Source organism: Hylobates moloch, unplaced genomic scaffold, assembly GCF_009828535.3.
Source record: "Hylobates moloch isolate HMO894 unplaced genomic scaffold, HMol_V3 SCAFFOLD_5, whole genome shotgun sequence".
In the NCBI taxonomy this organism is placed as follows: Eukaryota; Metazoa; Chordata; class Mammalia; order Primates; family Hylobatidae; genus Hylobates; species Hylobates moloch.
The window spans coordinates 94,620,247-94,634,228 of record NW_026652280.1 but is presented as its reverse complement, the minus strand read 5'-3'; the positions used below and the strand labels follow the sequence as shown (position 1 = coordinate 94,634,228).

The 13,982-nt window shown below is 38.0% G+C and overlaps 1 protein-coding gene across 1 annotated transcript in view; it reads left to right on the top strand.

Annotated features, from left to right (window-relative positions):
- Nucleotides 1-2,687: 2,687 nt before the first annotated feature.
- The window catches only part of CCDC66 (coiled-coil domain containing 66), a 28,512-nt gene continuing 17,217 nt past the window's right edge, over nt 2,688-13,982 (top strand). Inside the window, 2 exon segments of the mRNA XM_032153965.2 lie at nt 2,688-2,929; nt 3,132-3,216. Coding sequence (XP_032009856.1) covers nt 2,703-2,929; nt 3,132-3,216 — 312 coding nt within the window. The 5' untranslated portion in view covers nt 2,688-2,702.

Below are 13,982 nucleotides of genomic sequence, written 5' to 3'. Positions count from 1 at the left end.
TTTGTAAGACATCCTTGAGTAAGAAATTAAAGACTAAACTGAGAGATCTGATTGTTCAGTTATCTTAGGGTTATGAATATATATAAAACATTTTGAGTGTTTAAGGAATTTTTTTTTTTTTTTTTTTTTTTTTTGAGACGGAGTCTCGCTGTTGCCTGGGCTGGAGTGCAGTGGCGCGATCTCGGCTCACTGCAAGCTCCGCCTCCCGGGTTCACACCATTCTCCTGCCTCAGCCTCCTGAGTAGCTGGGACTACAGGCGCCCGCCACTGTGCCCAGCTAATTTTTTGTATTTTTAGTAGAGACAGGGTTTCATCGTGGTCTCGATCTCCTGACCTCGTGATCCACCTGCCTCGGCCTCCCAAAGTGCTGGGATTACAGGCGTGAGCCACCGCGTCTGGCCTGTTTAAGGAATTTTTAAGGGTTATTTTAACTGTTGTCTAATCCCTGAATAATTTGCAGTGCCACTACACTAAAATATGGAGTCAGATCTGGTTACATCAAACTTAAACAAATATACAGCATTCTAAGACTATTTGTTACCTTGTTGAAAATTTTCTTTAGGGAGTTCAAAGGGTCCATTTGCAATTCGGGGGTATCCACTCTTTTAGCTTCCCTAGGTCACACTGGAAGAAGAAAAACGGTCTTGGGCAACAGATTAAATAAACTAACACTGTGATAGCTGATGAACTTAAAATTGCAAAACAGTTTCATAATATTTTAAGGAAGTTTACAAATTTGTGTTGGGCCACATTCAAAGCTCTCTTGGGCCACAGGTTGGACAATGCTTGTTTTTCTTTTCCCATTTTGACCTCTAAAACATTTCTTGAGGTATAAAAATTGTTAAATATTTTACCTAAAGATAATGTTCCTTTTGAAGTGATTGTTTTAGACTTAAATAAGTTTGATGGTTTTTAATCTGTTTAGAATGTACGAGGACCTGAGATAGAAGGATCTTTACTTTTTGTATAAATATTTCTTCTGATCAAAACAGCGAGTTGTAAACTATGAGCTTTGTGATCTTTTCTGGTAAAAACAAGGGAAGAAAGTAACATTGTGAGGTATATCGTCATTATAGGATTCTGTCAAACCATTTTTCTTAATTATGTCTTGTTATTTCATGTAATGAAATGTTTCATTGTTTGCCTGTTGCATTTCAGAACAATTTGAGTAGAATATATTTTTTCCTTTTTTAAAAGAGTATCCTAAACTCAACAATTAAAGTGGCAGCAAACTTTTATGCTACTGTTTTCATTTTTTACTTTTTCCTTAAGACTTAAAGACTTGTTCTGGACACAGTATATTTTTGTTATTGAAACATCATAGGCTGTGATAGAGCTGTAGTAGCAGAAACCTAGAAGACAGAGTTTCTCCTAGAGAGAGACATGATTCAGTAGGGAAAGTGTTGCTCTCACACATCTTTCTATATTCTCCTTGTTCGTGGTCCAAAGACAATGTTTGTTGTATTCCAAAGCCAAATGTAAAACAATATTCATCTGTTTTAAATTGTTAATAACTCTTTCAGCCTCTAAAAGAGACTTAGAATTTTGAAAAACAATTTTTTTGAGACAGGGTCTCACTCTGTTGCGCATGCTGGAGTGCAGTGGCATGATTTCAGCTCACTTACAACCTCCACTTCCCAGGTTCAAGTGATTTGTGTCTCAGCCTCTCAAGTAGCTGGGATTACAGACATGCACCACCACACCTGGCTAATTTTTTTTTATTTTTTATTTTTTTTAGTAGAGATGAGATTTTGCCATGTTGGCCAGACTGGCCTTGAACTCCTGGGCTCAAGTGATCTGCCCATGTCAGCCTCCCAACATGCTGGGATTATAGTCACGAGCTGCTGCATCCAGCTGAATTTTGAAAGACTTTTAATTGTTTTAGAGAAAGAATTTTATGTTTTTCATTAGAAAATTCCCTTCCCTTACACTTAGATATCTTATTATGTCTCTCTGCTCTAGTATATTTAAAATGATTCTGAGAATCAGAATATATCTACTTAATTCTTTGAATTCAAATTCATTTGAAGTTATTGCTCCTCTTACAGATAAATGCCTCACTGGATTAAATCTGTATAAGTTACTTTGGCAAGATTTGCACATATTAAGTGATTAGAAAAAGAACTGAACTTTAGATGGCTTTTATGACTGTTGTTTAGGAAACAGTACTGCTGGAGCACCCTTTCAGTGCTGTGAAACAAGAACTGCAGAGAAAATGGATTGAAGAGTTGAATAAGCAAATAGAAGATGACCGTCAAAGAAAAATAGAGGAAAAAATTATACATTCAAAGGTAACTTATGAGGTTTTATGGCTATAAAAGAAAAAATAAAATCAAATTCTTTAATCAATTAAAACTAGAAGTATTCTGAAACTCTTGACAAGACCAGAATATTCCATTTATTCCACATTTGCCCATGTGAACCTGTTTCATTGAATGCATTATGTGATGTTGCATAGCTTCTTACAACTTTTTAGAAATTTCCTAATTCTTTGAATTTCTCAAATTTTCGAAGCTAGTTATCTATATGTATAAGGACTCTAAACAGTACAGTCTTGTTAATTTTTATGATGCTTATTATGCTCTAAAGTGACTTAGAAATCATCTTTGGTTGTCATTTAGAATTATATATGAGAAAAATTGGAAAAATTCTTAGCAATTCTTATTTGTCGTCATTAGGGTGAGGAACATGACAGATGGGCAATGCACTTTGATTCATTAAAGAGTTATCCTGGTTCTCAATCTCAGCTGTCCTCTCGGTCAACACACAAACAACCTGAGTACTTCTGTGTCTCTCCTGACACTCAGGAGCTGGCTGATGTCAGCAGTGTTTGTACACCTACAACCGGAAGCCAGGTTGAACCTTCAGAGGGGGAGCATATAGCAAAACCTATTAAGGATGTGGTTATGGCAAACAGTAAGAAAACAAAGTAAGTTCATGCTTATGTATTTACTGATTTTTAAGAAAGTCTGTGTGCTTTAGTAAGGCTGTTGTTATGTCTAATTGGTTTTAGGTTTGATATTTGTCTTTGAAATAGAAATAATTAGTGGATTTATCCCAAACAAAAATGATTTAGCTTGTTGAATCTACCTTTTTGAGGTTTTGAATAGCTAATGAATGTATCTTGCCAGCTTTCTCCGTTCTATGACTGCTCTCTTGGACCCAGCTCAGATTGAGGAACAAGACAGACGACGACAAAAACAATTAGAGCATCAGGTATTGCATTGTTAAACATTGTTCTTTACCTTAATAAGTAACAGTCATGGTGAACATATACTTAAGTAAATGGAAATTTAAATTCGGATGTAAACTTTACAGCATAGGTCCTGTCCAGTTGTGTCGCGAATCCAATCCCTACCCCAACTGGCATTGTAATATTAGAATTATGCTTATCACATACTACAGCCACCTGCTTTCCAGTAGAGAAGGTCTTTAATATATTAAGTTGTATATGTGAATTTGTACATTGTTTTAGGTTAGTACTGGTTTTTTTTTTTCATCAATTTATTTTTCCTGAGTTCTGTTTAAGATGAGAATTCATTCTTTGAGTAGGGATTGAACTAGAATTATGACTAAGAAATCTAATGCATAATGGCTGGGCACAGTGGCTCACGCCTGTAATCCCAGCACTTTGGGAGGCTGAGTGGGCGGATCACGAGGTCAGGAGATCAAGACCATCCTGTGAATGGTGAAACCCCATCTCTACTAAAAATACAAAAAATTAGCTGGGCGTGGTGGCAGGTGCCTGTAGTCCCAGCTACTCAGGAGGCTGAGGCAGGAGAATGGCATGAACCCAGGAGGCGGAGCTAGCAGTGAGCTGAGATCGTGCTACTGCACTCCAGCCTGGGCAACAGAGTGAGACTCCATCTCAAAAAAAAGAAATCTAATGCATAATAAAAGAAAGGAGGCTAAAATTAAAACTTCCTGTCCTGATTTTAGCCTAATGCTAAAGGGACTTTAATATCTGCATAATTCTTCAAATCCTTTGATATATGAATTTGGCATCATTAATGTTACGCTTAGTTAGTGAGCAGACATTTGCAGAGCATCTGCTACTTACCAGGCACTATGCTAAGCACTGAGATTATTTCTTCAGTTTTTTTAATATCATTTCCTCCAGTAGCCCTCCTAGGGTTGAAGAAAAGGCATGTAGAACTTGACAGTACAAATGAGAGATGGGAGAAGTGCATTGGAAATTTGACATTTCCACTTCACTTATATAAATAATACTTTCAGTATGCTGATAAAACTTATTTCTACAGTCACCAAACAAATGCTTCATGGATTTTAAAAATTGATATATAATGTCTTATATATTTATAGGATACATACGATACTTTGTTATATATGTAGAATGTATAATGATTCAGCCATAGTATTCTGGTATCTATCACCTTGAGTATTTATCATTTCTGTGTTGGGAACATTTCGAGTTTACTAGCCAATTTGAAATATATAATACACTGTTGCTGACCATAGTCACCTTACTATTGCTATCAAACATTAGAACTTATTCCTTTCATCTAACCATATGTTTGCAACCATGTTAACCTACCTCTCTTGATCACTACCACCCTCACACACACCCTTCCCAGCCTTTGATACCTATCATTCCATTCCTTAGCTCCTTGAGACCTACTTTTTAAGCTCCCACATATGAGTGGGAACATGTGATATTTATCTTTATATACCTGGCTTATTTCACTTAACATAATGACCTCCAGTCCCATCTGTGTTGCTGTGAATGACAAGATTCTATTCTTTCTTTATGGCCAAATAGTATCCCATTGTGTATATACCACATTTTCTTCATCTATTTGTTCACTGATGGACACTTAGATTGTAAATAGTGCTACAATTAGCACAAGAATGCAGGTTTCCTTTTGATATACAGATTTCATGTTCTTTCAATAAATATCCAGTACTGGGAATGCTGGATCATATGGTAGTTCCATTTTTAGTTTTTTGAGACGTCTCCGTACTGTTTTCCACAGTGGCTGTATTTATTTACATTCCCACTAACAATGTATAAGGATTCCCTTTTCTCCACTTCCTTGGCAGCATCTGTTAGTTTTTGTCTTTTGGTTTGTTTGCTTGTTTTTGAGACAGGGTCTTGCTCTGCTGCCCAGTCTGGTATGCTGTGGCATGATCATGGGTCACTCTAGCCTCATACCCCTGGGCTCAAGCAATCCTGCTGCCCGAGCCTCCCCAGTAGCTGATACTACAAGCATGCGCCACCATGTCAGGCTAATGTTAATTTTTTTCTTTTATAGAGACACAGTCTCACTATGTTGACCAGACTGGTTTCGAGCTCCTTGCCTCAAACAGTCCTCCAATCCCAGCCTCCCAGAGTGCTGGGATTACAGGCATGAGCCACCGGGCCCAGCATTTTTGTCTTTTTAGTAATAGCCATTCTAACTAAGGCGATATGATATCTCATTATGGGTTTGATTTGCATTTCTGTGATTAGTAATGTTGAGCATTTTTTCATATACCTGTTTGCCATTTATATGTCTTCTTTAGAAAAATGTTTATTAATGTTCTTTGCCCACTTTTTAATGGAATTATTTGAGTTTTGGTGTGTGTGTGTGTTTAGTTTGAGTTTCTTATGTGTTCTGGATACTAGCCCCTTGTCGGATGAATAGTTTGCAGATATTCAAACTACTGAATATGCAAGCTATTGAATATTCAAACTACTGAATATTCAAACTGGGGGACAGACTGTCTCTTTCAGTCTGGTTATTGTTTCCTTTCCTGTGCAGCAGATTTTTAGTTCAACGTAGCCCTATTTGTCTGTTTTTGGTCCCTGTGTTTTTGAGGTCTCGACCATAAACTCTATACCAGTGTCTTGAAGTGTTTTCCATATGTTTTCTTCTAGTAGGTTTACATTTTTGGGTCATACATTTAACTATTTAATCCATCTTGAATTTTTTTTTTTTTTTAAGTGGAGTCTCACACTGTCACCCTGGAATGCAGTGATGTGATCAGCTCACTGCAGCCTCCACCTCCCAGGTTCAAGTGATTCTCCCCACTCAGCCTCCTGAATAGCTGGGATTATGGGTACATGCCACCACACCTGGCTAATTTTTTTTTTTTTTTTTTTTTTTTAAGTACAGATGGGGTTTATCATGTTGGCCAGGCTGGTCTTCAACTCCTGACCTTAAGTGATCCACCTGCCTTGCCCTCCCAAAGTGCTAGGATTACAGGCATGAGCCACCACACCGGCCCTTGAATTGTTTTTTGAATATGGTGAGAGATGGGGCTCCAGTTTCATTCCTCTGCATGTAGATATCCAATTTTCCCAGCATCATTTATTGAAGAGTGTGTGCTTTCCCCAACTATGTTCTTGACACTTTTGTTGAAAATCAGTTGGCTGTAAATACATGGATTTATTTCTGGATTCTCTATTCTGTTCCATTGATCTATATGTCTGTTTTTATACCAATACCATGCTGTTGTGGTTACTGTAGTCTTGTAATGTATTTTGAAGTCAGGTAGTATGATGCCTTCAGCTTTGTTCTTTTGATCCACCTTGATTTGGTTATTATGGCTCTTTTTTGGTTTCAGAGAAATTTTAGAATTTTTTCTATTTCTGTGAAAAATGAAGGTGGTATTTTGATAGAGATAGCATTGAATTTGTAGATTGCCTTGGGCATAATTCTTCTGATCCATGAACATGGGATGTCTTGCCATTTGTTTGTATCCTCTTTAGTTTCTTTCATCTGTTTTGTAGTTTTTTGTGTAGAAATGTGTAACCCCCCTTGGTTAAATTTATTCCTAGATATTTTATTGTTTTGTAGCTATTGTAGGTGGTATTGCCTTCTTTATTTATTTCTCAGTTAGTGTATAGAAATGCTACTGATTTTTGTATGTTGATTTTGTATTCTGCAACTTTACTGAATTTATTGATCAGATGTGAGTTTTTTTGTGGAGTCTAGGTTTTGTTTTTTTTTTCTTCAGACAGAGCCTCGCTGTTGCCTAGGCTGGAGTGCAGTGGCGCGATCTCAGCCCACTGCAACCTCCGCCTCACAGGTTCAGGTGATTCTCCTGCCTCAGCCTTCCAAGTAGCTGGGACTACAGGCATGTGCCACCGCACCTTGCTAATTTTTGTATTTTTTTAGTAGAGATGGGGTTTCGCAATTTTGGCCAGGCTGGTCTTGAACTCCTGACCTCAGGTGATCCACCCGCCTTGGCCTCCCAAAGTGCTGGGATTTCAGGCATGAGCCACTGTGCCAGTGGAGTCTAGGGTTTTTAAGATATAAGATCATAACATCAGCAAAGGGGATGTTTTGATTTTATTTTGTTTTGTTTTGTTTTGTTTTGAGACAGGTCTGCCACCTAGGCTGGACTTCAGTGGCACAATGTTGGCTCCCTACAACCTCCACCTTCTGGGTTCAAGCAATTCCCATACCTCAGCCACCCAAGTAGCTGGAATTACAGGTGTGTGCCACCATGCCTGGGTAATTTTTGTATAGGGGACTTTTTATTTTATTTTATTTATTTTCTATTTTATTTATTTTATTTATTTTCTAATTTAGGTGCCTTTTATTTATCTTACCTGGTTGCTCTGGCTAGGACTTCTGTTGCTATGTTGAATAAGAATGGTGAAAGTGGGCATCCTTGTTTTGTTTTAGCTCTTAGGGGAAAGGCTTTCAGCTTTTCTCCATTAAGTATGATGTTAGCTGTGGGTTTGTCATATATAGTCTTTATTATTTTAAGGTATATACCTTCTGTGCCTAGTTTGTTGAGAGTTTTTATTATTTAGTGATGTTGAATTTTGTGAAATTTTTTTTGTCTACTGAGATGATCATATGGTTTTTGTCTTTCATTCTGTTGATGTGATGTATCACATTTATTGATTTGTGTATGTTGAATTCTGCCTGCATCTCTGGGATAAATCCCACTTAATTGCTGGGTATTAGTTTTCTCATGTGCTGTTGCATTGAGTTTGCTAGTATTTTGTTGAGAATTTTGGCGTCTATGTTCATCAAAAATAGTGGCCTGTAATTTTCTTTGTTCTTTTTTGTTGTGTCCTTCTCTGGCTTTGGTATCAGGGTAATGCTGGCCTCACAGAATGAGTTAGGGGAAATTCCCTCCTCTTTGATTTTTTTGGAATAGTTTGAGAAGAATTGGTTAGTTCTTTGATAGTTTGGTAGAATTCATTAGTGAAGTTGTCTGGTCCTGGACGTTCCTTTGTTGGGAGACTTTTTTATTACCGATTCAGTCTCATTACTCATTATTGGTTTGTTCAGGTTTTCTATTTCTTCCTGATTCAATCTTGATAGCTTGTGTGTGTCCAGGAATTTATCCATTTCTTCTAGGTTTTCTAGTTTGTTTGTGTGTAGTTGTTCATAATAGCCTCTGATGAGCTCTTGTATTTCTGTGGTATCAGTTGTAATTTCTCCTTTTTTATTCCTGATTTTATTTGGGTCTTCTCTCTTTGGTTCTTGGTTAGTCTATCAAGTAGCTTACTGGTTTTGTTTATCTTTTAAAAAATCTTTGTTTCTCTGATCCTTTGTATTGTGTTTTTTGTCTCTATTTTGTTTAATTCTGCTCTAGTGTTTGTTATTTCTTTCCTTCTACTAATTTGGGGTTTGTTCTTGTTCCTTTTAGGTACATCATTAGATGATTGCTTTTTGAAATGTTTCCCCTTTTTTGATATAGGCACTTATTGCTAAAATTTCCCTCTTAGCACTGCTTTTGCTGTATCCCATAGGTTTTGGTATGTTGTGTTTAAATTTTCATTTTTTTCAAGAATTTTTTTTTTTTTCCTTGACTGGATGCTTGTTCAGAAGCATGTTGTTTAATTTCTGTTTATTTGTACAGTTGCCAGTGTTCCTTTCATTATTGATTACTAGTTTTGTTCCATTGTGGTTTGAGAAGATACTTGATATGAAGTCAGTTTTTTAAAGTTTGTTAAGACTTCTTTTGTGTCCTAACATATGATCTGTCCTGGAGAATAATCCTTGTGCTAATGAAAAGAATGTGTATTCTCTTAACTGTTGGATGAGATGTTCTGTGTCCATGTGTTCTCATGGTTCAACTCCCACTTATGAGTGAGAATGTGCAGTGTTTGGTTTTCTGTTCTTGTGTTAGTTTGCTGAGAATTATGGTTTCCAGCTTCATCCATGTCCCTGCAAAGGACACGAACCCATCCTTTTTTATGGCTGCATAGTATTCCATGGTGTATATGTGCCACATTTTCTTTATCCAGTCTATCATTCATGGGCATTTGGGTTGGTTCCAAGTCTTTGCTGTAGTGCTGCAATAAACATACATGTGCACGTATCTTTTTTTTTTTTTTTTTTTTTTTGAGACAGAGTCTTGCTCTGTCACCAGGCTGGAGTGCCATGGTGCAATCTCAGCTCACTGCGACCTCCGCCTCCCGGGTTCAAGTGATTCTCCTGCCCCACCCTCCCAAGTAGCTGGGATTATAGGCGCCCACCACCATGCCTGGCTAATTTTTGTATTTTTAGTAGAGACAGGGTTTCACATGTTGGCCAGGATAGTCTCAATCTCCTGACCTCATGATCCGTCCACCTCGGCCTCCCAAAGTGCTGGGATTACAGGCGTGAGCCACCATGCCCGGCTGCATATATCTTTATAGTAGAATGATTTATAATCCCTTCGGTATATACCTAGTAGTGGGATTGCTGGGTCGAATGGTAGTTCTGGTTCTAGATCCTTGAGGAATTGCCACACTGTCTTCCACAACGGTTGAACTAATTTACACTCCCACCAACAGTGTAAAAGCGTTCCTATTTCTCCACATCCTCTCCAGCATCTGTTGTTTCCTCACTTTTTAATGATTGCCATTCTAACTGGCATGAGATGGTATCTCGTGGTTTTGATTTGCATTCCTCTAATGACCAGTGATGATGAGCTTTTTTCCATATGTTTTTTGGCTGCATAAATGTCTTCTTTTGAGAAGTGTCTGCTCATAGTCCTTTGCCTACTTTTTGATGGGGTTGTTTTTTTCTTGTAAATTTGTTTAGGTTCTTTGTAGATTTTGAATATTAGCCCTTTCTCAGATGGATAGATTGCAAAAATTTTCTCCCATTCTGTGGGTTGTCTGTTCACTCTGATGATAGTTTCTTTTGCTGTGCAGAAGCTCTTCAGTTTAATTAGATCCCATTTGTCAATTTCGGCTTTTGTTGCCATTGCTTTTGGTGTTTTAGTCATTTTTTCCATGCCCGTGTCCTGAATGATATTGCCTAGGTTTTCTTCTAGGGTTTTTATGGTTTTAGGTCTTACATTTAAGTCTTTATTCCATCCTGAGTTAATTTTTGTATAAGGTGTAAGGAAGGGGGGTCCAGTTTCAGTTTTCTGCATATGGCCAGCCAGTTTTCCCAACACCATTTATGAAATAAGGAATCCTTTCCCCATTGCTTGTTTGTGTCAGGTTTGTCAAAGATCAGATGGTTGTAGATGTGTGGTGTTATTTCTGAGGCCTCTGTTCTGTTCCATTTGTCTATATATCTGTTTTGGTACCAGTACCATGCTGCTTTGGTTATTGTAACCTTGTAGTATAGTTTGAAGTGAGACAGCATGATGCCTCCAGCTTTGTTCTTTTTGGTTAGGATTATGTTGGCTATTTGGGCTCTTTTTTGATTCCATAAGAAATTTAAAGGAGTTTTTCCCAATTCTGTGAAGAAAGTCAGTGGTAGCTTGATGGGGATAGCATTGAATCTATAAATTACTTTGGGCAGTATGTTCATTTTCACAATATTAATTCTTCCTATCCATGAGTATGGAGTGTTTTCCCATTTGTTTGTGTCCTTTTGAGCAGTGGTTTGTAGTTTTCCTTAAAGAGGTCCTTCACGTCCCTTGTAAGTTGTATTCCTAGGTATTTTATTCTCTTAGTAGCAGTTGTGAATGGGAGTTCGCTCATGATTTGGTTCTCTGTTTGTCTGTTATTGGTGTATAAGAATGCTTGTGATTTTTGCACATTGATTTTGTATCCTGACACTTTGCTGAAGTTGCTTATCAGCTTGAGATTTTGGGCTGAGACGATGGCGTTTTCTAAATATACAATCATGTCATCTGCAAACAGAGACAATTTGACTTCCTCTTTTCCTATTTGAATACCCTTTATTTCTTTCTCATGCCTGATTGCCCTGGCCAGAACTTCCAATACTATGTTGAATAGGAGTGGAGAGAGAGGGCATCCTTGTTTTGTGCCGTTTTTCAAAGGGAATGCTTCCAGTTTTTGCCCATTCAGTATGATATTGGCTGTGGGTTTGTCGTAAGTAGCTCTTATTATTTTGAGATACATCCCATCAATACCTAGTTTATTGAGAGTTTTTAGCATGAAGGAGTGTTGAATTTTGTTGAAGGCCTTTTGTGCAACTATTGAGATACATGTGGTTTTTGTCATTGGTTCTGTTTATGTGAATAGATTACATTTATTGATTTGCATATGATGAACCAGCCTTGCATCTCAGATATGAAGCCGACTTGATCGTGGTGGATAAGCTTTTTGATGTGCTGCTGGATTTGGTTTGACGGTATTTTGTTGAGGATTTTTGCATCAATGTTCATCAGGCATATTGGTCTAAAATTCTCTTTTTTGTTATTGTTGTGTCTCTGCCAGGTTTTGGTATGAGGATGATGTTGGTCTCATAAAACGAATTAGGGAGGATTCCCTCTATTTCTATTGATTGGAATAGTTTCAGAAGGAATGGTACCAGCTCCTCTTTGTACCTCTGGTAGAATTCGGCTGTGAATCCGTCTGGTCCTGGACTTTTTTTGGTTGGTAGGCTATTAATTATTGCCTCAATTTCAGACTTGGTTATTGGTCTATTCAGGGATTCGTGTTCTTCCTGGTTTAGACTTGGGAGGGTTTATGTGTCCAGGAATTTATCCATTTCTTCTAGATTTTCTAGTTTATTTGTGTAGAGGTGTTTATAGTATTCTCTGATGGTAGTTTGTATTTCTGTGGGATCAGTGGTGATATCCCCTTTATCAGTTTTTTTTTTTTTTTTTTGAGACGGAGTGTCACTCCGTCGCCGAGGCTGAAGTGCAGTGGCGTGATCTCGGCTCACTGCAAGCTCTGCCTCCCAGGTTCACACCATTCTCCTGCCTCAGCCTCCCGAGTAGCTGGGACTACAGGTGCCCACCACCACGCCCAGCTAATTTTTTGTATTTTTTAGTAGAGACGGGGTTTCACCATGTTAGCCAGGATGGTCTCAATCTCCCAACCTCGTGATCCACCCACCTCGGCCTCCCAAAGTACTGGGATTACAGGCGTGAGCCACGGCACCTGGCCCCCTTTATCATTTTTTATGGCGTCTATTTGATTCTTCTCTCTTTTCTTCTTATTAGTCTGGCTAGTGGTCTGTTTTGTTGATCTTTTCAAAAAGCCAGCGCCTGGATTTATTGATTTTTTTTGAAGGGTTTCGTGTCTCTATCTCCTACAGTTCTGCTCTAATCTTAGTTATTTCTTGTCTTCTGGTAGCTTTTGAATTTGTTTGCTATTGCTTCTCCAGTTCTTTTAGTTGTGATGTTAGGGTGTCGATTTTAGATCTTTCCTGCTTTCTCCTGTTGGCATTTAGTGCTATAAATTTCCCTGTAAACATTGCTTTAAATGTGTCCCAGAGATGTTGGTACGTTGTCTCTTTGTTCTCATTTGTTTCAAATAACATCTTTATTTCTGTCTTAATTTCGTTGTTTTTTTTTTTTTTTTTTTTTTTTTGTATTTTTAGTGGAGACGGGGTTTCACCGTGGTCTGGATCTCTTGACCTCATGATCCGCCTGCCTTGGCCTCCCAAAGTGCTGGGATTACAAGCGCGAGCCACCGCGCCCAGCCTTAATTTTGTTATTTACCCAGTAGTCATTCAGGAGCAGGTTGGTCAGTTTCCATGTGGTTGAGCGGTTTTGAGTTTCTTCATCCTGAGTTCTAATTTGATTGCAGTGTGGTCTGAGAGACTGTGTTTAGATTTCTGTTTTTTTTTTTTTTTGCATTTGCTGAGGAGTGTTTTACTTCCAATTCTGTGGTCAATTTTAGAATAAGTGTGATGAAGTCCTCAGAAGAATGTATATTCTGTTGATTCAGAGTGGAGAATTCTATAGATGTCTGTTAGGTCTGCTTGATCCAGAGATGAGTTCAAGTCCTGAGTATCCTTGTTAATTTTCTGTCTCGTTTATCCGTCTAATATTGACAGTGGGATGTTAAAGTCTCCCATTATTATTGTGTGGGAGTCTAAGTCTCTTCATAGGTCTCTAAGGATTTGCTTTATGAATCTGGGTGCTTCTGTATTGGGTACATATATATTTAGGATAGTTAGCTCTTCTTGTTACATTGATCCCTTTACCATTATGTAATGCCCTTCTTTGTCTCTTTTGATCTTTGTTGGTTTAAAGTCTGTTGTATCAGAGACTAGGATTGCTTTTCTTTCTTTCCGTTTGATTGGTAAGTACTCCTTCATACCTTTATTTTGAGCCTATGTGTGTCTTTGCATGTGAGATGGGTCTCCTGAATACAGCACACTGTTGAGTCTTGATTCTTTATCCAGTTTGCCAGTCTGTGTCTTTTAATTGGGACATTTAGCCTATTTACATTTAAGGTTTATATTGTTATGTGTGAATTTGATCCTGTCATTATGATGCTAGCTGGTTGTTTTGCTCATTAGTTGATGCAGTTTCTTCATAGTGTCAATGGTCTTTACAATTTGGTATGTTTTTGCAGTGGCTGGTACCGGTTGTTCCTTTCCATGTTTAGTGCTTCCTTCAGGAGCTCTTGTAAGGCAGGCTTGGTGGTGACAAAATCTCTCAGAATTTCCTTGTCTATAAAGGATTTTATTTCTCCTTCTCTTATGAAACTGAGTTTGGCTAGATATGAAATTCTGGGTTGAAAACTCTTTTTTTTTAAAGAATGTTGAATATTGGCCCCAACTCTCTTCTGGCTTGTAGGATTTCTGCAGAGAGATCTGCTGTTAGTCTGATGGGCTTCCCTTTGTGGGTAACCTGACCTTTCTCTCTGG